The sequence below is a fragment of the Sinocyclocheilus grahami genome, unplaced genomic scaffold (genome assembly GCF_001515645.1).
Source record: "Sinocyclocheilus grahami isolate Dianchi unplaced genomic scaffold, SAMN03320097.WGS_v1.1 scaffold1.1, whole genome shotgun sequence".
NCBI classification, from domain to species: Eukaryota; Metazoa; Chordata; class Actinopteri; order Cypriniformes; family Cyprinidae; genus Sinocyclocheilus; species Sinocyclocheilus grahami.
Genome location: NW_015505180.1, coordinates 3,053,815 through 3,079,034, shown reverse-complemented (window position 1 = coordinate 3,079,034; position 25,220 = coordinate 3,053,815). Strand labels below are relative to the sequence as shown.

The window sequence follows — 25,220 nt, the reverse complement described above, 5'->3', positions numbered from 1 at the left end:
TGTGTGCCCTCTCGGCCCTTAATAGTGGTGTTACCTGCAGAGATGCGCCGATTCTGTAGGCTGGAGCTGACACTATGAACTGGCTCTACTTACAGAGAGGGAAAAAGAGACGCCCGCCTGCATTGCACAAAACGAGACAGCTCCCTGTTAATGAGACACAGATCTGCTTAATGAGCTCTACCATGGAGGCTCACACAGGCTTTTTTTTCTATCTATCTATAACTCCCTACATCTCAATCTGTCTCATGGTTTCTCTCTCCCACGTGTACGTTTTTATTTCTTGCTCGCTCATGATTCCGTGGTATAATGATGACAGAAACTCTTGTGATTTATCTAAATATACTGTACATCATTCTATTACATAAATACTCTTGAAATGCATGTCATACTTTTTAGAAACAGTGAACCCAGTAGTTCTCATCCCACCCAAAACTTGCTTGCTAAAACTTTTAACATATATATATGTGTGTGTGTGTGTGTGTGTGTGTGTGTTTGTAATTATATTTATATTATATTAATTATATTAATTATTTGTTTATACATTTTTATTTATTTTAGCAAATGTTCATCCTTTATTCAGCATTGTTTGTAATCATTAGCAGTGTAAATATTAATGAATTTATTAATTCATTCATTTATTAAGGTATTTATTTAAAAACTGCTTTAAAGAACATTCATTGCCTTTTCTTTAAGTTTTCACTTGCTGAATATAGTAATATTAATAATAGTATAATAATTAGTAATATAGGCCAGAGTAGTTCTCCCAAAAATGAAAATGGTCACAATTGATTTACCTTCATGTCGTTTGACTGCCTTTCTTTGGTGAATTGAAAAGTGGTGAACAATTACCAAACAATGCTTACTTAAAGTTTGTAGCTATTAAAAATGACCATATGGAAACATTAAGCCTCAGCTAAACTTAATGCTGTGACATTTTCTGATCTCACTCCTTACATTTTGTCCCTTTGTCACAGCTCTTCTTGCCTTAAGAGGCTCAGCTCATCTTCTGAGGTCAAAGGCTGTGACCTTAATGAGGGACATTGATTATGTGCACCCATGAGTGGAGGTATTAAGAGATGCTGTGGATGATCGAGTCCATCACTAAATCACAGCAGAGTCTCTGCGCGTGGTGATTAGAAGGTGGTCAAGGTTGATCCTCCTACACGTTCTCAGCGTACCATGAATATTCATACGCAAGGCCCACACACCGTTTTCCATTACCTACCTCTAATTACCTGCACACAAATCCTTCTTTGTCCCAGCCATACATAAACACACTTTTCTTGCTGTTACATATTAAGCATCTCCTTGAAGATTGCCTCCAAGTTCAGAGAGCAAAAACAGAGGGAAGCTCTCGCTGCATGTGATGCGCCGTAATGAAATGATCTTTTAGCCCAATTTGCATGTTGTTTGCTGAAAACTTCCATGAGATCCGTGAAGACGGAAGTGTAGGCTGAGGACAAGAAAGATCACCTTGTTTGATATTCCCAGGAGTCTCTTTATGTGTGTAGAAAGATGTTGAGACTTGTTTAAGTTGGATCGTGAGGAACGTGTAATGGTTTAGATTAGCCCCGCCTCCCCCTCCTCTTCTCAGGTCTGGAGATTAATGAAACGTCTTATGAGACACACAATTTGTCTCTGTCTTTTATCTCTCTCCCGACTGCCCAGAAGCTACTTTTTTAAAATATCTGCAGAAAATGAAGGAGGGAGTAAGAGAGAGAGAAATATCTAAAGATGATGAGTTTTTCATCTTTAAGCATTACTCTTCTCACTCTGGATTGACACGGCTACCCAGACGGTTAATGCTGTTCTGGAGTTCACGGTGACCTCCTGCAAAACCCCCCTGAAGAGACTCAGATGGGGGTTTTTTTAACATATGAACTGAATCCACAGAAATCCTTTCTTGGTCCTTTTTAAATATTAAAGCCCAGTTTAAATGAATGAATTATGGGAACCTAGAGCGTGAATGAATGAGTGACACTGAAGATAAGTCGTTAGCCTGGAAAAGGAAAAAAAGAACAAGTGTGTGAGGACTAAATTTTTTTTTCTGTTAGAAGTTTTATATATATATATATATATATATATATATATATATATACACACACACACACATATAGTAAACATTTAGAATTCTAAATATTTGTATTAATAAATATATATTATGTAATAATACTAATACTATTATTATTAACATCATTAATTATATACTAGTTGTTAATTATGCGCCCAGTCCACTGCACTATAAAAATATATAAATACATTATTATATTGCATTTATTTATTTGAAATTGAATTACTAAGTGACCTTACAGTAAGTCTTAATTTTTTAATTTTTCTTTTATTTTTTGCACAAGTAAGTATGCAAATTGTATGGTTATTAACTGAGACCCATTTTATTTTGGCCTATACCTCTACCTATAGGTCCTGCTCTCTATCAGTATCAACCGTTGAGAACTAATGTTGGTTGACCTCTACTCATCGACTTTACAAACTCTCTGTCTACACCAGCATCCTGGCCATTTTCTGCGTCTGTATTTTAAACAGTGTGGAGGACTCTGTTGTTTGCAAGTAAAGATGAAGCTTTTGTGTACGCTTTGATGATCCTTTGTGTTATGGAAGGAGTGCGGGCCAATAGTTCAGTTGTGGAAGGGAAACCGTTACTTATAAAAATAAGATCGCCCTGTTTTAGTTGTGGTACCCGTAAAGAATGTCCATTATCACACCATATCTTTAATTGGATGGTATCTGGTGGGTTTGAGGTTTAGACAGCACCTGTGTGCTTGTATCTATTACACTATCCTGCTGTTTGATAAATGCCGTGCCAGTGTCCGCAATTAATTTTGGTTTCCTCTTTGCCATTGTCACGGCAACAGGAGGATTTCTCATTAGTCTTGAAGAAGGTCGGTGTAAGTGATAACTTGAAGCGTTTCTCTCCCAACAGGCTTCCTCTCTCGGCTTTACAGTCTCAATGTTTTCTAAAATGAACATTGTTATGCAAACCATATGGCACCCATACTGACTGCTCCTTCCATTGGCTTCTTATAAAACATTACTTAAACTACTGGCAGCTACTGCGGCTTCCTTTCATATGTTAAGTGTAAATACATATAAGAGTCGTTAACAATTTTTTCAGTTTTTTTAAACCTCTATACCTGCTCCAATGTAGGGTACGTGAGATGAAAACTTCTCATTTAAGTCTCAAAAATCTATTTATTTGTATTGACTGTAATTTAATTGAACTAATGTCTTGAGGCATAAATTGAATTTATCAATTGAATTTAGTTTTTTTTGTTTTTAGGTTTTTTTTCGGTATAGTTTCTTTTTTGTTTTGTTGTGTTGTGTTGTTTTTTGTTTTTGTTTTGTTTTTACTCTGTGTTAGAGACTTTTGAACATCACTAATCTTCAAGAAGAAATATTTTTTCAATATGTTGCATAACAAATCATGATTACAATAATTACAATACTCGTTTATTTACTGTGGGGAAAGAGAATTGTGCTGTTTACAGAAAGAAGTTTGCAGAACAGTTAATTATTTATTTATTTTTAGCTAAATGATCCGGCCCTTGCCAAGTTAGTGGATAATGAATAAATTATTTATTACAGAAGTACATAACGTTAATGTTAAAATGATATTTTGATTTATTTTGAAACCTCTTATACTTCCTTTGAGAGACTTTGCTATGAAAGACTCAACTTGGATTTGTTACAAGTTTTGACTTGAACATTTCTGTGAGGAACGATTGCTTTTGCTCTTTTATTTATTTATTTGTATTTCTTTAGACTAAATGTTGGTTGTTTGTACAAACTATAAACCTGTATCTCCATCTGCAACACTTGGACTTCCTGTCATGCAGTAGCTCCAGGCCTCTGCAGTGCTGCGGTACTGCTGCTTTTTTTTGACTGGCAGCTAGGAGTTTGTTTTATATCTCTGCTGTGCTTTCACAGACAATTAGCCATCCAGATAAAGAAAAGGACACACACTTGTTTGACTGTGGCGGTGCTGATATCAACACTAAGTTGTGAAAAGTGTATTTTTGAAGTGTGTGTGTTTTGAAAGTGATGTTCATAGTCATTGTCAGTGCATAGGTGTATAGGACCCCTGTCCTCTGGATTTCAGTTTCTCTCGCTTTGCCTCATAAGGCAGAGACATCCTGAGGCCTCAAAATATCATCCTACCTCACTATACTTATTTATAAACTGCTTTACAAACAAGTACAAACTTGCCTCAAAGAAACTTCAAGTGTACAATAAAACATTAAACTTTGTTACCCACAGTAGATTGCCTTTCTAGGACCTCCTATGGAATGCAACAACAAAATCAAACACTCTGGAATAACCATTTGGTGTATAAACAGTAGCTCAGCATCTAATGTGTGTGTTTTGTCTTTTTCTTTAGCGGATGAGTCTGAACTGAGAAGAAAGATCGCTGAAGAGCTGCAGAAAGGCCTGGATGAAGAGAGGAGAAAGGCACGAGAGGAACTCAACCGATGGTGACTATCCATGCACACATTTACACTGTTCTTACATACATTATATCAACAGTCGCCTTTAGATCAGCTCTACCTGTCTGAAATTGGTGTCCTTAGAAATCACACATGTCTCTGTTTGGAGAATTAGCCCACAAACAATGCTTAAGTAGTCGGAAAAATCTCAGGCCATGGAGCGAAAAATTTAAGATGAGTATTTGGAAAAATATTTGAAAATGATCACTTTTTTTTTTCAATTCATTTTTGAGTATAGAATTCAGTTAATGTCCAGGTGTTCACATATTGATTATGTAATATTTAAATAAGGCTCATCTTCAGGTTTTGGAAGTATACATTATATAATTCTTGTAGAGTATTGAAAATGGCTGCCATTTAGATCTTTTGTTGAACCTGATATCAGACATGAAGTTTGTCTTCTGGAATTTGTAGGTGTAGATTTGGTCTTTATTAAATAAAGCTTAAATGAAAGATAAAAAATAAAATACAATTATAAATTATTATTATATATTTATTTTAACACTTTGTGGACAGGTGAAAACCCATAAAAAAACCTATCATGGTATGTAAATTGACATAAATATTAGCTTAAACATATACATAATGTTAAAGATTAAAACACTTAAAAATCGATCTTTTTATTCAAGTAAAAACTTTTATTCTTCCTTTTAGACTGTACCATAAAAGAATAGACTCATCTTGTAACAAAAGAGTGTTTCTGAAAATAAAACAACAACAACAATATATGAAATCAATAAAACTGAGTCACTTGAATATCTACATTTATCTACATACATATATCCATACATCACAGCATTTGAACTCCTATGGCTTAACAACATGAGGTCTTTTTGTGTGGAAAGGCTTGGCAAGTTTATGAGCTACATGTTTATGAGGTACAAACTCTTGTTTAATTCAGTACAAGACAGAGAAAGCTGTGTGCCTTAATGAGAATTTTGTCTCATCAACAGTCAAACTGGGACACAGACCTGTCTGTGCTTTGTCTTGATCCATTTTCCTCCTTTCCTGAGCACATCACTCTCACTTTTTTCCTATTTCTTTTTTTTTTTGTGTGTGAAAGCAATTAATCATGTATGAAAGCGAGGGAGTGGGAGTCAGGGTGGAGTTAATTTCTTCATATGTGATGATCTATTAGCTTCCACCGGTGAGGGCTTAGTCTTTCCATTTTTGTCCTGTTCTCTGTCTGCAAGTAGGTGGCTGTACCGTGACGATCATTTGGCCTTTAATATCTCTGCACCATGTACGTCATCATTTTCCAAACCTTTTAGTTGAACCACCACACTTTACTCATATAAAGTGCAAGTTCCTTAAGTACTCGCTCCATTTTATTCATCTAAAGCTTGTGATGGATGTGCCATTGTTGAGTCGCGCGTCCTTGTTACCCCGGGTACCTCTTATACTGTTATTCTCAACAAGGCCAACACTCTGACCTGCAGAAATTGCTATTGACAGGAAGTTTATTTTCTGTCGGCTATAAAAGTAAATTTAAGGGCAGGGTGTGTTGTTTTACAGCATTGCTGTTGCGGCAACTGAGGCAAAGTGCTCCATCCCATCGCCCCGGCAACGCCATTAAGGGAAAGTAGAGGCTTTATTGACCATGATGTCATGCTTGGAAAAACAGAATCAATATTGTCCTTAATGTTGTCTTCCATTTAGCTTTCTCCAACTCCCATTTCTTCTTTCATTCCTTTTGCTGTCTCTCCTAGAATGTGTTGTGTTTTAAACATGCCCTTACGAGATTGCAGGATTGAATTGAATGATATTAGCCTCTGGCTTTGGGTTTGAAGACCTTATAGTGGCAATCTCCAACCTCACCTTCAGGTGGACCATTGTTTGAAAGTTTTTTCATTGTTTTATTTCTCTCTTTCCCAATTCAATCAGATGAGCAGTTAGTTAACTAATCTGCTGTCCTCTACTTTTGTTTTGTTTTTGCATCGTTTTGTTTTGCTTTCTTTTTTTTCTTTTTCTTTTTTTTTCTGTTTTGTTATGATTTGTTTTGCTTTGCATTTTTTTGTTTTGTTTTTAGTTTTAAATGTTTTTAATTTTGTGTTTTGTTTACTATTTTATATAATTGTTTTTGTTTTAATTTTTAATTAATTTTCATTTTCTTAATTTTTAATTTTTTGTTTTAAATATGTATTTATTTACTGTAGTATTCTTATTTAATTTTTTTAATTTACATGGCAGGTGGGCTGTGTTTCCACATTTACCATGAGAGCTAAATCAATGTATGATGCTCAAATGCCATTTAAAGGAACATAAATTCAGAGATTAATCTGCTGGTAGATTTATCAGACCCTGCCAACTTAATTTAGCAGTGACCTTTAATCTAGCTGGCTTCAGGGCGGTGGGCAGTTCATTGAAGATACATTTAATGTGTGATTAATTATATGTAAAGCACACATTCCTCTTCACTTCTTTCACATGTCTTTCTGCTTTATTTTTTTATAGTGTGTGTCGGTCTAGCTCTGGATAGAGCCCACCATTAATCTTGCAATACCACAGTGCTGGCCTTACAAGATGGTGCTATTTCTGATTAGCCTTATACACATGCTTACTCACCTCAGTATAATCAGTGTCCATCTACTTAAACTTACTTCTTAAAATATAACTGATGGAAGAGCACATTCACCAGACAGTATCTGTTGTATATTGTTAAGTGTGCTTCATGATATTAAATGTATTTTGTTGTGTGGGACCATTTGTTTTTGTTTGAGAGTGTGAATATATGCTAAACATAAGAGAAACACAGGGGTCTCGAGTTGTGTTTTTAAAAGTTAAACTATTTCTTAAGTTTTAATGTCTTAAAAAATGCAATGCTTAGGGTGCAGGAGTCGTGACTCAACAGCCAAATGCATCTGTCTCTGTGTGTATAGCTGTAGCAGCAGTTCTTTAAAGGGAATGAATGTAGAGATTAAACTTCTCTGAGAGGGTTTTTTCTGTATTCACCTTTCTAAATCTAGATGACTTCACTTTGAACTATTCGTTCAAAAGTGCATGTTTACGTGTGTTTAGAAAAACTGCAGAATTTGGTCTGTGTGTGTGTTTCTCCTGCAGAGGCCTGTGTGTATGAGCTCCTTTGCAGGCCTTTCTAATGAGAGATTTGCGGCAGGCACTGGAGCAGAACCGCTCTGCAGATCAAAAGCACAGACTGGGCTTGGCTGACCTGCGCAATGCTGCATCAGCAGAAAGACCTCAGCTCTCATCCACACAGAGACTCGCTGGGGATAACACACAGTCCTCAGGGACACAGACAGAAAGAAGGGGCATCTTAGGGCACAAACTTATTCTCACCACCCCTGAGCTCACCTCAAACAATAGCCTCTGCTCATTACTTCTTGCTTTATTTATTTAGTCAGTTAGCCATTTATCCATTTTATTGATTGATTTGTTTAGCCATTTATCTATTTTATTGATTTATTTAGCCATTTATTTTAGACCTATATTAATTAATTTATTTAGACAATTATTTACTATTTATATATTTAGCCATCAATTAATTTTCTAGTATATTTATTTATTTAGAAATGTATTTATGTAGCCATTTATTTATTTTATTGATTTATTTAGACCTTTATTAATTTAGATATGCGTTTTAATATTTTTTAGCAATTTATATATTTAGCTATGAATTAATAAATTTGTATTTAGCCTTTTATTTATTTAACTATTTATTTATTTAGCTACATTATTTATTTAGCTGTTTAGCTGATTATTTAGTTAGTTAACTGGGGAGTGGAACGTTTTTATTTATTTGTTTGCATATATTTTAAATAATTGTTTCACTGAAATCTGTCTGTTGTAATTATGTACTTTTTATATACCGCAGTTAAATGCATAGTTAAGTTACTCAATCTCATGTTTTCAAACCTGAATTTTTTTAGAATGTTCTGACTTCTATTTTTATATATAATGAAAGTGAACGAAGGCTGAAATTGTCAAGCTTCATAAAGGACACAAAAACAACATAAAAGTATCACAAAAATAGTCCATCTTAATTCCAGTGAGCTGCTATCTGTTAAAGGGTGAACTTAAGAACCTGATCAGTTCGATTTGTGAACGAATCAATCCAACTGATCTAATTCTTGGAAAGAGCTGACTTAAAAGACTGAGTCATTAACACATCAGATCTCATAAACACACTAAAGGGAAGCAAGGGCAAATGTCAAGATTATAAGTGAACATTTTATTAGTGAATTTCTGTTTGTTCCTCATGTAAAGCTATTGTAATGACTTGATACGACCTGAAATATAGTGCATATAGACCACTTTTATGGTGCTTTTTAGTTATTGTGGAGCTTGATAGCCCTCATTCCCTCACATTATATTGAAAAGACTGGCCAGCAGACTCCTAGCATGAATCTGAGTGCCTGATGTGACAGAATTTTCATTTTTGGCGGAACCATCGCTTTAATATATGCATTAGTGCATGCACGAGGACAAAGAACCACATGTTAAATTCACTCATTGTCACAATCCAGCTAAACTATCATTTCACAGCTGAAATACAGGCGTATGTTCCCTCTCCCCAGAGGCATGCTGAGTGCTTGTGTGTTTGTTTTCATTTCATCCATGTCTCTGTGTGACTTAATCACCCTTTGCTTTATTTTATTCCTCTCTTTTCTCCTCCAACTTCAGAATGAGGAGGAGCCTTTCATATCTGTTGAAAATAATCTTAACAAAAAGGGTAATTTTACAAAAAGTTCCTGCACTGAATCCATCAGAATCCACAGCCGAAGCTCCACTACTGGCTTAGACAAATTATGTAATTAAAGCTACAGGCATGCAGCTTCGCTTTTATTCATTACTTGACAATTACAGCATCAACCTCTTAGTCTTTTCCTAGGGGAACACAACCCCTCCCAAGTGAGAACCATAAAGGAACAGCTACACGACCAGCAGCCAGGGATGGGGCGCAGGAGGCTCATGAAATATTCAAACCCTGCATTCTTGCACATTATTTTGCCTAATTAATAATGCATGGCTGCTTTAAATGCTATCGCAGAGGGAAACATTCGATAACTTTTGTACAGGCGTGTCAGAATCCGTTTCGTCTGCAATAAGCGGTGAATTAAATTGCAGGGGAGAGCCAACAGATGGTGGGATAGCGGAGGGGAAATGAGATCAGTTCCTGCAGGTGTACAGAGGTGTGCGGTTTTAAAGAATGGTAAATTATACTGGTCCCTTACGTACGAAGGCCAGTCTCTGTACAGCTGTTGATATTCAGACCAGTGCTAAGCTTAGACTCGAGAGTTTTGCTCATGGATACCATGTAACATTAAATAGCTATAGGACTCAGAAGGATAGCCGGATAGTTGATGTACATTGGCTGACATTATCAAAGCATAGTTTATTTATAGCGATGGTGAGCGTGAGATAGGTTCCTGAAATATAGCTTGAATTATTTGGAAACTTTTTGTTTTGCCATTATTTGATTTTAAGGTCATGGTCTCTCCTGAATGATCCATTTCATTGGAAGCTGCTCAGTATTTGAGAGTTTGAAAATGGTTTCTTCAAGTCTTACCGATCGAAGGGTGGTACAAATATTTATTTAATTTTATTTTTTCTCTCATCAACTCTGATGAACAAATCTTTGTCAGTGTTATTCTCTTCCTGTCATGAAATAATGATCTGGTTATTGCTAAAGAAATAGTATGGTCTTCTGTGCTTTAGAGGTCCTCAGCTACCTGCAGTAAAAGAATATTTCACCCAGAAAAATGAAAATGGGCTGAAAATGTACTCTCAGGCCATCCAATATGTAGATGAGTTTGTTTCTTCATCAGAACAAATTTGGAGAAATTTAGCATTACAACACTTGCTCACCAATGGAACCTCTGCAGTGAATGGGTGCCATCAGAATGAGAGTCTAAACAGCTGATACATACATTAAAACAATCCACAACACAACTGCTGTCCATCAATTAATGTCTTGAAGCAAAAATCTGCATGTTTGTAAGAAACAAATCTTTCATTAAGGTATTTTAACTTAAAACCATTGCTAAAATATGAGTCCATAATCATAATTTCACAAAATTTTCATTAAAACCCACCAGCATATTTGTTTCGAACTCTTTTGGGCCGTGTAACAACGTTTGTAGATCGGGAAGATGGAGGCGGGAACCGGCGAACATTTAAAGAAAACTTAATAAAATAAACCAACACAAAATTAAAGTAAAGCGGCAGCCCCTCGCGGGCAACTGCCGCACACAAAACACAAAATAAAGTCCAGGCCTGGTCCTCTCTCGTCCAACATTGTCGTCACTCCTCCTTTTATACTTCCGGAGCTCCTCCGTGGGACCGGTGAGTGGCGCAGGTGCCGTGCATTAGTATTTACTCCACCGGCCCCGCTCCGTTCCCACGGCTCTCGGCCCCCGCCCCTCTCGTCACAGACCGTTTCCACTTGTAAGCAGTGCTTGATCTGTGCATATATCTCTCCTGATTGAGATGAGATTACTTTTTAATAGAAAGCGATATTATGAATAGAGGACTCGTATTTTAGCTGGAAGCAATGGTTTGAAGGTAAAAATAATGGATTGGTTTATTACAAACATGCAGCTTTTCGATTCACAAGACGTTAATTGATGGACTGGAGTCGCGTGGATTCATTTTCAGTTACTGTGATGTTTTTATCAGCTGTTTGGACTCTCATTCTGATGGCACCCATTCACTGCAGAGGATCCTTTGGTGAGCAAGTGATGTAATCTAAATTTCTCCAAATCTGTTCTGATGAAGAAACAAACTCATCTAGGTCTTGGACGGCCTGAGGGTGAGTATATTTTCAACAAATTTTCATTTTTGGAAGAATTGTATCTTTAATTAATTAGGAAGGAAATTGCAGTGCAGTTTTCTGTGGTGCACACAGGTATTGTAATTGCAGCAAATTCGTTGTTTTTTTCTTTCTTTTTTCAGATGAACATAATTGGATTTGAGTGGCCAGTGTTTTTGCCCTCCAAGTGACACTATTGTGCTCAGTTGATGCTTTTGGCCTATTTTTAGTCCTGGAAGATGGTGTAAACACACACAATACCAGAGAGGGAAGTAATGATGGATGTGTTGTGCTGATATGTGTCCAGTTCAGTAGACTGAAACTGGACATGGCTGGAGTCGCTCACACTTTTCTCAGGAGAACAAAATGCTCAATGATGTGTGTATCCACAAACACAGGAACACAATAGGACGACACCAAATATTCATTTTTCTTTCGGTCTTTACTTATTATTGTTTGGTTGCAAGTAAAATTCTGCATGCTAAACTGAGTTTGCTGTTGCCCTCTGGAATATTCAATGAATACAGTACTCTTTGGGGTATCGAGACATGTTTTTTACAACATGGCAGAAAAGCAAGTAAATAATCTCGTTCTATTTACTCATTATTTATTATTATTATTATTATATTGACTGCGTTCATCAAACTTATAAATAATTCAGGTAAAAGGGCTAAATGTAAAAAAAAAAATATATGAGAAATATGTTATCATTATCAAACTAATCCCTAGTTATCTATCCCAATTGCAAATATAACGGCTGCCTTGTTACTTGCAACCCTATTTTATTTTATTTCATTTTACTGGAAGAAAACTGCTAAATATTAAATTCGATTTTTTTAAAGTGCTTAGACATTTTGGAAATGGGAATGAAAAATTACACAACCCATATAGCATGAATAAAATATATAATATTTAGTTTGATCTCGAGGTGACCACAGATAAAACATGCGTGTTTCCTCTGTATTTCTGTTTGTTTGCATTTCTCAAACTTTTTATGGAACTTAGCACGTCTTTGGAAATCTCACACTCTTGTTTGTGTTTGTTTCGGTAACGTTATAATTATACCCTCCCTTATTGCCCTTTTCGGCTTCTTGGTTTCTTTTTTTTAGATGGCTGCTGTTTGATTGAAAACACAGCATCGAGATTACAGTTTGTATCTTGCCTGAGTTTACTTTACAAATCAAACCTCCTGCTTGATGGTGCAGCTGAGGTTGCTAGGCAACAGTGAGAACCGGGTGACAGCTTCTAAAGTCTCTCAACATTCCAACTCAAAATTCCAAATAGCTCCGCAGGATTATCTCAAAAACATCAAATAATTATTAACACCACACACCTATTAAACAACTTCAAATGAGACAACATATTCAAAATCTCACTTGATATATGAGGCTTTTTCCCTCTTTGAGGCTGGTACTTTTTTTTTTTTTAACCATTCTTCCCAAACTTCAAAGCATTTGATGTGTGGCCTAGCACAGAAAAAAAAAATCTTAATTTTAGATTTTTAAAAACGTATGTTGTTTTTCTCTTAAAAATGTTCTACTAGAGAAATAAAACCATACCAATGGGATATTGAACTCACTCACTTATTTAAAAAGTTAAATATTAATATGAATATTAAAGGGGTCATATGATGCGATTTCTTTTTTTCCTTTCTCTTTGGAGTGTTGCAAGCTCTTGGTGCGTAAAGAAGATCTGTTAAGTTGCAAAGACTAAAGTCTCAAATCCAAAGAGAGATTCTTTATAAAAGTTAAGAGTCAGCCACTGGCTAGCTGGCCAATCACAGCACACCTCGCATTTTCAGACCGATGAGCTTTGTAAAAATCGACGCGTTTCAGAAAGGCGGGGCATAGAGGAGAAACAATAATGCACAGTATGTGGAAAATAATGTGTTTTTTTAACCTTAACATAAACACATTTCATTACACCAAATACTGTTCTTTTTAGCAGCATCATATGACCCCCCTAATTAAATTGGAACAATGATATGTAACCTTCAATTTTTTCTTAATTAAATTGTTGGCATAGTCTTCAGTGCATGATTATTAGACATAATGCATTAATAATGATTCAGTGCTGTCTGAGTTTGACTGAGATGCAGGCCTGTAATTAAAATTAGCTGTATGGTTTTTCTTTTTTTCAGGGCGAATGCTCATTTTTGATTGTAGAAGGCTTATTAAAGCTCTTAAAATGATGAGAACATTCAGTGCTTTTCTTTATTTTTGTTGTAAATATTGTTGTATAATTTTATTTTATAATTTATTGTTAGCAACAAAATAGACAGTGGCATGTCTATTAGGCTGCATTTACACTACGAGCTTAATGATCCGATATTTGTACTTTTTTTGTTTGCTGGTTTTGTCCTGCCAGTTAGGATATAATTATCCGTGTTTGAATTAACACACAATTTTGGACATTTTGACAATTCAGCCTTCATTCAGATTAGTTTCTCTACTTGAAATGAAATGAAATAAAAATAAAATATCAATAAATTAACAATATCAATAACAATAAATGAATGAATGAATTTAAGTATTTGAAGTACAAGTATTTTTCATATTCCTAATATGTTTTATGTTTTAAAACAAATTGTTTCATTTTAAATAGAAGCCGTTTGAATAGCGGTAATGTTGACCAAAGATCTGAAGTTTTCTCTATTCTGTGCTGCTTTACATTTAGGCTGGAAAAGGAAAAGTCCCAGGCTCATGTTCAGGCCCAGGCAGAAGCTCAAGCCCAGGTAAAGGACGAGGTGAGCAGGATCCTTGCATTAGAGAAAGCGCAGAACATCCAGAAAGCCATACTGAGAGAAAGAGTCACTGCTGAGGATGAAAGACTTCAAGCTCAGATATATGTGAGTAAATTCTCAAACACAAAACTGCATCACTCTGTCTGTGTTGTAAACAGCTAAGCACTTAGGCTTTGTGCACATTGCACATAAATCTGATTTCCAGATCTTTAGGACTGTCCAACAAGTGATGAAATCTGATCTCTTTGTTCAGACAGTGATGTCAGTATCCGGTCCATCTACATTGGTTGCTATAATGATGACATAAGTGCCAAGAGACATAAGAGAGTAACTGTCATAGTGGAAAGAAAGAACGGAAAGCTCTATGAATGATTAAAAAAGTACTTGGAATGACTGCATTTCATGTACATTTATTTTATCCAAAGTGACTTAAATTGAACTCAAGCTATATATTATTATTTTTTTAATTTAGGCATTCCCTCGGAATCAAACCCATGCCCTTGCTACCACTATGCTATACTGTTTGTGCTACAGGAAGACAATTTCATATAGTTTTTTTGCTGTTCAGTCTTTAAAAGACTTGACAGATTTGAGTCGGTTATGCCAAAAAAATCTAATTTTTGCTTCCTGTCTGAACAAAAACAAAAAGTCATTTAATGTAAATTTAGCTTGGCACTGATTCCCATGCTGGCACTGAGACTGATGTGTTTTTTGAGCATGTTTGCTTTATTTAACACTGCATTGAAAAGATAACAGCCTCTAGAAAGTTCCATCACATCAATACAGTATGGATGATACTGTACAAGGGCATTGTCCTTAACCATCTTCAAGAAACGACTAAAAACACATCTGTTCCACCTTTATTTGACCCTCTAACTCTAACACTTTCTATTCTATTTTAATTCTACTTTATCTATATTTATCTTTTTTTAATTCTTTATTTAAAAAACAAAAAACAAAACAAAAAACTAGCTTTCTATTTTTTCTATTCTATCTACTTGTTTTTCTTTGTTTGTGTGTGTGTGTGTACTATATATATATATATATAATATATATATATATACACCTTGCTACGTGTACTGCGTTAGGCTAACTGAGACTTGTCATTTGCACTTATATATTGTTGCTCTTTTGTTAGTTTTGACTGCTTTTATTGTCCTCATTTGTAAGTCGCTTTGGATAAAAGCGTCTGCTAAATGACTAAATGTAATGACATGATTTTTAAGGCCTCCCAAGATATTTCTGGTACCATTATAATATTATAATAAAATAAAATGATTATAAATATTACAAATAATCAATAATTCCATAATTACAGAAGTTCCAATAACTGAATATTGTTCAGTCTTTACACTTTTTATTACCATTACATTTAAATGACTTCTCAAGTTGAACTTGAATTATTGATTTATTGATTTATTTGATAGATTTATCACTCAGAAAAAGCACTTTTTCAGGAATTTCTACCCTGAGTATGTTTTGGAGCGTGCCATAGTTACAAATATATATTACTATACTATACAAATATATATTAATTATAAAAATTCCTATGACTTTTTAAAGATTTTATTCATTTACATGACTTTTATATGTCCTGGCTTTCCATGCTAATGATAATGCTGGTTCATAAAAAAGAATGACAGTTATTGAGGAAACAAATATAATGTTAGCTTATATTTGTTGAAGCTTATTTTAAAGCTTGTTTTGTCTCATTTCAAATCATAACCCATAAACCCATTTTACCCAAAAATGAAAAGTCTGTGATAATTTATTTATGGAAGAGGGCAACGTGAACATTCAATCAAAACATCTAATTTTGATCACCATCTTTTCTACCTGGGCAGCTGTATTGAGAGGGTTGTGAGTGGATCAGGGTGAAGTGCCAGTGTCTGATTGGCTGGCTGTAAGGACTAATGAGAGATCGTGAGAACTGATTGGATGAGCATTACTGACGGTGATCATGTTTGGGCCTCATTCTACTTATTTATCTCCTTCACACCAATCAAGACATCAACAAACTCACACATTAAAAATGACTACATAGGACAACAGAGTGTTGCACATGCACTTAGAAAATTACATGAACGCCTTTATTGATAAACTTTACATCATCTTTCCATTCTGTGCTAATCCTAAAGGAATACCAGTGTACACACATCCCAGTGTAAGGCAGTTTTATTTGCAGGCGGCTAAATTGCCCTTGTAAACACATTGTAAGATGAGGGACCCCTCCATTGGTTTTGACAAGGCACAGATTATTTGAGCATGAAGTAAAAAAAAAGAGGTTCCCCGGAGAACTGGAGCTGTTTACAAATGTATGGTATTGATTACATAGCTCATTTCACACAGTCATCTCTGTAATAGAAAAATTAATAATTTTTGGGATGAGGGCGAGATGTGCTGTAATTCACGGCTGGACGAAGGTGTGTGTGTGTGTGTGTGTGTGTGTGTGTGAGTGAGAGAGAGAATTGGGAAAGTTTCATTGGGAACGGTGGGTAAAAACAATGTAAGGAGGAGGGGGCGGCTTGGGGTGCTTTGTGTGCAGGAAGGTTTTTTCATGAGTAGTTGGTGGTGGTCTCATTTCAGCATTTGCTCTTTAAAAAATTTTAGATCACATCTACGATTTTAAACAGACCAGCTGTAGCTGAAACAAACACAAATATGGATCCCAGCAGCCCAAAGAAACAATCCATTCTAATTTAATCCCTACCCATTGCAATGCAGTATAATACACACAAAATCACCAGCAGTTCTGGCTCAGACCAATAATGTAAGTAACAAATTGCTGGTTTATGAGTGTTACTCAATATTATGGATTTATCAAGAGTCAGAGCTCTTTCTGCTGTGTCCTTCAGCTCATTGTGATTACTTTTGTAGGTAGTTTTGTTTAATACACTTCAATTAGATATCCAGAAGTAGAACTGTAAATTCTGTTTAGTTTTCTTAGTTACGTCTGTAAAAATATCAGCATATTTTACAATATTGGTTGAACAGAAAAATATATATTTTCCACAATTTTTTACATCTATCTATCTATCTATCTATCTATCTATCTATCTATCTATCTATCTATCTATCTATCTATCTATCATTGTGCACATGCATTTTAATTTTCATGCATTTTTTACATTTAGATTACCTTTGTCATCATCTAAGTTCAAATAAATAATATGGATCAATGAGGAGAACTAGACAGGTCTTGAGATGTGTCTTTTCCTTTCAGAAATAAACACACACACACACACAGGAAAATTAGTTGGGACAGGTTCTTGTCCTTTTCTCTTAACGGAACATTTTCACTCATGGACGTCATCACACACATTTCATTCCTCTCAATTTTGAGTTCTTCTTTGAGCAGAGTGTATGTATGTGTTTATTAGCTATTTTTTTGTAATGTTTTTGATAATACAGTGTCATAAAATTTCACAATATTACTGTTTTTAATTTAAAATAACTGCTGCGTAATATTGTGGAAACAATTAGAGTTTAAAAGAACAGCAATTATTTGAAATATATATATTTTTGTAACATTATAAAATGTATTTATTGTCAAAACTTTTGATTAAATTCATGTGTCCTTGCTGAATATAAGTATTTATTTATTTTTAAAAAGAAAAATCTTAGTGATCCCAAATTTTGTACAGTAGTGTATATTTTAACTTTTTATTATTATTATTATTATTATTATTGTAAAAACTGCTATGGAGGGACTTCAGGGAACATTTTTGAGTGCAGATGCAAAGGAAGTTCAGGTTTCTTTGATGAATAGAAAGTAAAAAAAGAAGACTATTAAGATAAGCATTTTATTTTTCCTCTCCTCGTTCAAGCAGACATCGATCCCACTCTCATCAGAATTCACACCGTGCTCTGGTCTTCAGACACTGTTTGTCACGTACAATAGCAGTGCTGAGTGCTAGAGCCGGCTGCATTCTCCGGGAACAGTCTTCGCACGCCCAAATTAGCCTCTCCAATTATCTCGCCCAAGCCAAGAGCTCTGAGGTTGCTGTTCCGATGGCTGTCCTTTTTCTCAAACAGAGCGCTGACTCTACCTGAAACCATAAATAATTTTCATCCAAGCCCACCAGCTTAGTAGCAAATCTCTGTTTTCTACAGTCGTAAGACCCTGAGTTTTGCTCGCTTTTGAAAGCGCTTGCAATGTACACTTCTGTGGTAAGCCATCTTGCTTTGCGGTTCTGGATTTTTGTTCGTCAGCTTGTTTGGTGGACACAAGAATGGATGTTATTTGACACTTATAATCGCTTGTATTTCCTTAGACTTTCTGCCATAAATTCCAACTAGAGTGTCATTTTCCCAATAGACCTGTTGAGTATATTGAACTTGCTCATTTTAGATGCATTGCATTGACATTTCATGATTTCTGCACTGTGATGAGAAGTTCTCGTGTATCTTTTCGACCATACATGCTGTCAGCGATTCTAGACATTAATAAACTCATCAAGTATCGTAGTGTTTGGGTTTCACTGACTCTGGCCCTCTAGCGATCTTTCAGGACAGCCAATCAATCACAACGCATATCATTTCATTCAGACACTGGCAAACCCTGGGGCGAACATTTCAATCAAACGCAGAGTCATCAATCTCCAAACCAGTGACCGATGCAACTTATTCGATGGCTGGCGATGTGATTTGTTGAGACAAAAGTACAGTCTTGCAAAAGCTCCTGAAATGTGCGCCTAAGAAAGCATTAAATGCCTGACATTTCCTCACCCTGCAAATCACCAGGGATTGTTGTTTTTGCAGTCGCCCGAAAGTGTTTAGCAATTATCTGATTGTGTAAAGCTCTTGCATCTCAAACATCGTGCCAAAATATTCATCACTTATTTAACACTTAACCAACACTTGAGCCACAGTAAAAAATAATTATCCTTTAAAAGAAATAAATAAAATTTGTTCTTGCAGTAATTGTTTCATGTGCACTTAGTATATTTTCCTGTTTACAATATGGCAGTCATCTTGAACTTAAAGGTGGGAATACTTTTTGAACAGTTTGAATGGTTTCATTTACAATTAGTCATGATTAATTTATTCCTTTTATTGATTATTATTAATTCATTTTTGACTACTGAGTTTTCATGTCATGTGAATGCACATGATTTTAAGGCGGTGATTCTTTTCTATACCCACTGTAACTGCACTTTTAATGAAACAGTATATCAGTTGATAGTTGAACTATGGCTGAACTTTTTTTTTTTCTCTCTTTTCCCCCCTCTGATCTCAAATCAAGTTTTCTGCTTCTACAATCAGCTCTACCTATTAGAGTCCACAGATGTTTTTTATTTGATGGTTGGATGGTCTGCAGACGCCACTTCAGTTAAGCTTGTATTTCAAGAGTACAAATGTCCCCCTCCCGAAGCTCTCTCTCTCCTCTATCTCTCTTTTACTTTTCTTTTCTGCGGTCTTCAAGTAGTGCCAGCCATAGCAAGCGTCCCCCTTGCAAATCTGTGTGCTTCAAACGCTGTTACATTTTTAGATACAGCTGACTGGCCCTGACTGATAATACCCCACAATTTAATTTCCCAGGTATTAAAGAGGACTTGCTGGTTTTTGAATTGGATGTACTAGTAGGTGCTATTTGGTAAGGGGATAAAATGTTTTTTACTCTTTTTACATTGCTCAAGAGGTTTGAGAAAGGAGTTTTCTTCGTCTTTAGTCTTAAGTGAGATAAACAGGATGTTTTTTGTGTGTGTGTGACCCACAGTATGAATAGAGATGTGTTAGTATTCATACAGTTTGTGCTGATAAGTTTATATACCCCTTGCAGAAGATTTTCAGCCTGTTTAATAGATAACAGATGTTTGCATATATTCCACAAGACAAAATAACTTGATTTACACTATCCTGTTCAAAAGTTTGCATAACCTTGGTTCATAATCTTGTTTTGCCTTCTTGAGCATCAATGACTGTTTGCAGCCTTTTTTGATGTTGTACGAGTCTCCCAGTTGTCCCGAGTTGATCTCAACATCACATAACCACTGTGGGGATGAATTAAAATGTGAAAACATGCTGCAAAACCAAAGAACTTGGGAGAACTTTTTGTTCATGCAAATAGTGGGCAGATTCACTGCTCTGGACAAACTACACTCGTAAATGTCTTCAAACAGTCTCTGATTCTTAAAAAATACCAATAATTAAGAATATGTAAGCCTGTGCAATATGTAAGCCTGTGCAGAGAATAATTTAAAGAAATTATGTAAATGAAAGTTATTTTGTAAAACATTTTTGGGTCGGAAGGTTGGAAGCATTTTTTTTTTTTTACATTGACAGTGCTATTTATATATTTAAAATAATAAACAATTAAATTATTACAAATTATATACATTTTATTTGTTTATTTAACTAAACAGTTGATTTAATAATATTTAATTGTAAAATTATTTATATTTTATTTAATATAGTACCATTTACCTGCTTTATCTGCATGGGGAAGTTGTGGCCTAACACTGCTATTTTTAGACTTCATTTCAAATCATGAAACTGACTTACCCCAGTTATATAAAATGAGATGGCTGCAATATAACAAAGAGTGAAAAATTTAAGGGGGTCTGAATACTTTCCGTACCCACTGTATGTAGCACCGGTACCTATGTAACCGCTATGTACTAGAACCAAATCAGAACGCAGATTTCGGTGCCTCATTTCGGTGCCATGCCTGAGCGATCGATTGAAATATTTGTCCTCCGGTTCTCTGAAACGGACGTAAGAAGCATCATCACCAGCACCGCACGTGTAAAATAATTTCCCAACTGAGAAAACGCATGTGAACTCAAGTCGGAAAGCTCTAATAATACAAATCCAGCAAATCTTTGTAGTAACAAGAGTGTCCATGTTGTTTTCACATTCCGACTTAAAAGCATAACTCGGGAAATGAGAGCATCCGAGGACCGCGTGAATGCAGTAATTACACTTGCTCTGATGGCAGCCGGTAGCCTTCCGTTAACTAAGCTAAACATGCTTAAATTAAAATGCCTAAAGCTAAACTTCCCTTGTATTCACATTTCCAAACCTGTTGTCCAACAAAAGAGAACATTATAACCTTTTTACTCCACAACACCAGTCAAATGCTTCCTTTTGTGATCTGATGTGGCTTCTTGTCACAGAATAAGGCAGAAAATATGTTCCATAGGCTACTTTAAAAAGAATACATCGATTAGCAGTGGATTATAAATATACTTAATTATTATGAAAATACCAGAGATGGCTTGAATAACACAGATAAATTATATTGTCGCAGTCGAGTGTTTATTGTCTTTGTTTTATCATTTAAAACGTTTATATGTTCTGTTTACTCCGTTACAGCTATAATAGCGATGCCTTTGTCCATATAAGGGATTTCCTGGAGGGTCATGAGTTCCGCTACTTCTGTGACTGGATATGTGGATTTCCTGTGCGAGGGCCCACTCTGGTGTCCAGTATGAATGAAACTGACATCATTTGCTTATAGTGCTAATGGCCAATCCATAATTTTTGGAGGAATTTGTATTTATTTTAAATTTTTTTAATAAGTACTATTTAATTTATTTTATTTTCTTAAATGTGTATATATATATATATATATATATATATATATATATATATATTGTATTTATTTTATTTTATTTTTTGATGATGATTTATATTAACCACTCAGAGTGGGCATATTTGATTTTATTTGGTGATCTGATGACCTTAGGAAAGATTAGAACACACAATATTTAAATGACAATATTCCCAGACCAGACATTAATTTTGATATATCTGTCTATGAGCATATGGGGTGACTTTGTCAATTCATATGGATCGGATGGAGATACTTCTTGACAGGTGGACAGAGAAGCATGTACATGCTTGTGTGTTTTAGGGCACTGGATCGATCGTGGTGTCTGAGTACCAGGACATTCGTAGAGTGGGGGTCTGGATGTAGGGCACCAAGTCTGATTGGGAAATCTTTGTATCTGGTCCCTTTAATAGTAAAGGACAGGCCTTCTGGTTCACAGCTAATTTGATCTTTGCTCACAGAAAATGAGGCCCGGACTCTGCCAGGACAGTTAATTTTTCCCCCATGTCTCAGTAGAGGACATGTCCAGTCCTACACAGGGGACCGTCAACTCCTCCTGCCTATGCAAGAATGACCTCTGACCTCTGTTCAGCATCCCTCTCAATTACCCACTGACCCTTCCTGTCATAGCAGCACAGACTGCTGGGTAATACACCAGTTTCCCAGACACCTTTTAGCAGGATATGATCTCAGGGGAAAAATGTTTAGCTTGAAACTGTGTGAAATCTTCAAGGACTACCTTATTTGCACATCGTCATGCAAAACTCGACCTTGTTAAAGGAGCATTGACGTTTTATCTGCATTGAGCTCCTTCAAACAGGATATTGATGGGATATTAATCATAAGGTTTTTGGAAGCTCCCAAAATCAAACTCTCGGTTTCTATCTGCTCACACAATCAGGCATGTCTTTCTTCCAATGTACACTTTTACGCTCTCTCATTATCACTTTTATTCCCGTCCTTCTCAGTGCCAGTTAGATCTGAACAGGCTGGCTGTGGCCCGACATTTGACCTTTGACCTGTGCCTGCTGGACGGTTGAACTCCTGAGTTTGTTCTGGCAACTGGGTTCCTAGTGATGGATGCCGGGGCCTGAGTAACTCTGACCTTGTTCGGTTTGGCCATCGAAGGTCATGGTGAAAGAGATGACATTTTTAACAAAGAGCTTTGATTTGTTGTCATATGCGTGGGTCTCTGCGGGCAATGTTTGCTAGCGTTTTCTCCATTTCATTAAGAAGGGTTCACCTCGGGTCGAGAAGAGGCAAGGCACGATCCTTCCAGACCCAACTTGTGCTCCCGAAACGTCACTGTACTTTGCGAAGGAGAGCAGATGACAAAACAGGTGGCATAAGGAGCAGAAATGGAGGAAGAAGGATTGAAATAGGAAGAACGAGGCATTTTTAAAATACCTCCCTGGCGCAGTACATGCTTTTACCTGTTATGTCAGTACGTTCTACACTAGTTCAAACTCTATAGCACTCGGCTAATTAAAAACATTGCTCTTCTTAATTATTCAGCTGCAGCTAATTGATATTCAGCAAGACACTCTTCCTTCTAAACGACCCGTTTAATTTGACCATGGGGTCTGCTGCGCTGATGCCAAAGTCATCCTGCCGTGCGAGAGCGGAGATTGTGTGGGAAGAGTCGAGCTCGCAATTAAAACAAAGTTTTTTGACGTATTATATCTACGTTTTTTTTTGAAAGAGCTGGAGGAAATGCAGCCCATCTGTTGCTTTGGGCCGTGCTGAATTCTCACTTAGCAGATCCAGAATGATAAATGTTACTGGGCATCTGTTTTTATTGCTTGTTTTACAAAAGATACCTTTGTTGATGGTGCTGGTTGTGTCTTTAAAAGAATAGTTTAGATTATAGTCAACTTAATGCCTATCTTTGGCACACTGGGTGTCTGGCTTGTCCATTTATGTGTATAAACGAATAGGAATTGCATTTATAGTTATTGTATTTTTGTTGAAGCACCTAATAGCACTCTGTGTAAGATTTAGATTGAAAATAACCCGAATTGAGTCACGCCATCAAAGTTTTTTTTATAATGGGTTTGAGTGGGCGACAAAACAGCACAAATTTTTTAACGGGTTGTATAATGAGAAATCAAATTTTCATCGACCTTTTGAAGTAACATAGTTCATTGTAAACTGAAATCATTTAACTTTCAGAACTCAAAACTTTTTTCACTCAGAAAAAAAAAAGCTGCAAAAACAACTCGTTCTGAACTACTGACACAAGTCAGATGAGTACATAGAGCACAACTTCCTACATTCACATATCAACAATGTCTATTTGGTATTCAAAACTTGGCACACACAGTCACAGTGAAGTGATGAGGTTTAATTTGGAGTATTATTCAGTTGCTTCTATTTCCAAATGCCAGAAAATCTTTAAAAAAATTATAGGGAAAAACGCCAAACGTTTTGCTGTGTGTAGCACCTGCAACTCTGCATATACTAATGAGGAAACTGGGCCCAGAATAAACATCATCAACCGCCAAATGTGATGTAAAAATTTGATGTAACTAATACGGCCAGTAACTTTTCAGAAATATAATTCTGAACATAATAGATGGCCCGAATCAAATCACTAAAATACAAGACAATAAAAGACATACAGATCTAGTAAAGGGTGTCTTCTAATTGGGCCTGAGGGGGAAAAAACAGTGATTGTTTCTCTTCGAGCTCATTTCTCTTCTGATGGGGAGTCATCAGTTTGTTTCTTTGTAGAACAGCGGGATTGGAGTTTGCTGTGGGTCTCTCTCTGTCTCTCTCTCTCTCTCTCTCCATCCGGACACATGTCACGAGAGGTGTGACATCTTATATGATAAATCACTCTCATTGTCCTCCCTCCCATCCTCCCTGTCTCTTGTTCTTGATGTTTGTAGTTTCACTTTCATTTCTCAGCCTCCCATCCCACTCCCTGTTCTTCATTAGCTGGATAATAGCGAGCATATTGGTCATGTGACTCAGGGGCCTTTGTTAGCAGTGTTATGTGATTAAATGACCTGCAGGAGACTGAATGAGTGTGATGTGATGGAAATAATCCTGACAGCCTGTGTGACTGAGCGACGGAGGGCTGCCATATGCCCTCTATGATGCGTTGAATGAGAGGGAAAATCCCTGCGCGCACATCGGTGGCAGCGCCTCCCTGTTCTTTAATTGCTCATTGGATACGCTTTCACTGTGTTTACCTACTGGTCTGTGAATGCAGCTGCTCTGTGTGTGTGCTTGTGTGCTGAAGGTCAATAACGGTAGCTGCATTTCTTTCCATAGAAAATTTGGAGCTGTAATGTCTCCTTGACTGATTACCCACAATGCTTCTCGCCCACGCAAGGAGCTCGATTGGCTCACAGACTTGAATGTGTCTGTGTGCACGAGTGAGTGCTGGATGGGAACAGTGCAGAGGTCAGATTTATTCTGCCAGAGGGTTGGACTGTTTCTGTCGAGGGCTGTGGGTGTTTTTGGAGAGCAGTTCTGTCCGTCTTAACAGCTGCAGCTGTGGGACTTGATTAAACGCGGTTGTGTTGCTATTAAACCATGTTATACACACTCATGTGTGTCATGGGCCACTCTAAACCTAAATGTAAAATCAAAACTAACCCTGTTTATTTTCTTAATGCATGTTATTTGTCTCATTGAGAACAA

At 36.2% G+C, this 25,220-nt stretch overlaps 1 protein-coding gene across 5 annotated transcripts in view; it reads left to right on the top strand.

The window, feature by feature from the left end:
* LOC107584776 (MICOS complex subunit MIC19-like) overlaps positions 1 to 25,220 on the top strand; it is a 65,916-nt gene that overhangs the window by 11,441 nt on the left and 29,255 nt on the right. For all 5 annotated transcript variants that reach the window (XM_016271841.1, XM_016271772.1, XM_016271693.1 and 2 more), the window contains 2 exons: positions 4,397 to 4,490; positions 13,948 to 14,119. In XM_016271841.1, coding sequence (XP_016127327.1) covers positions 4,397 to 4,490; positions 13,948 to 14,119 — 266 coding nt within the window. The remainder of the gene's footprint in view (positions 1 to 4,396; positions 4,491 to 13,947; positions 14,120 to 25,220) is intronic.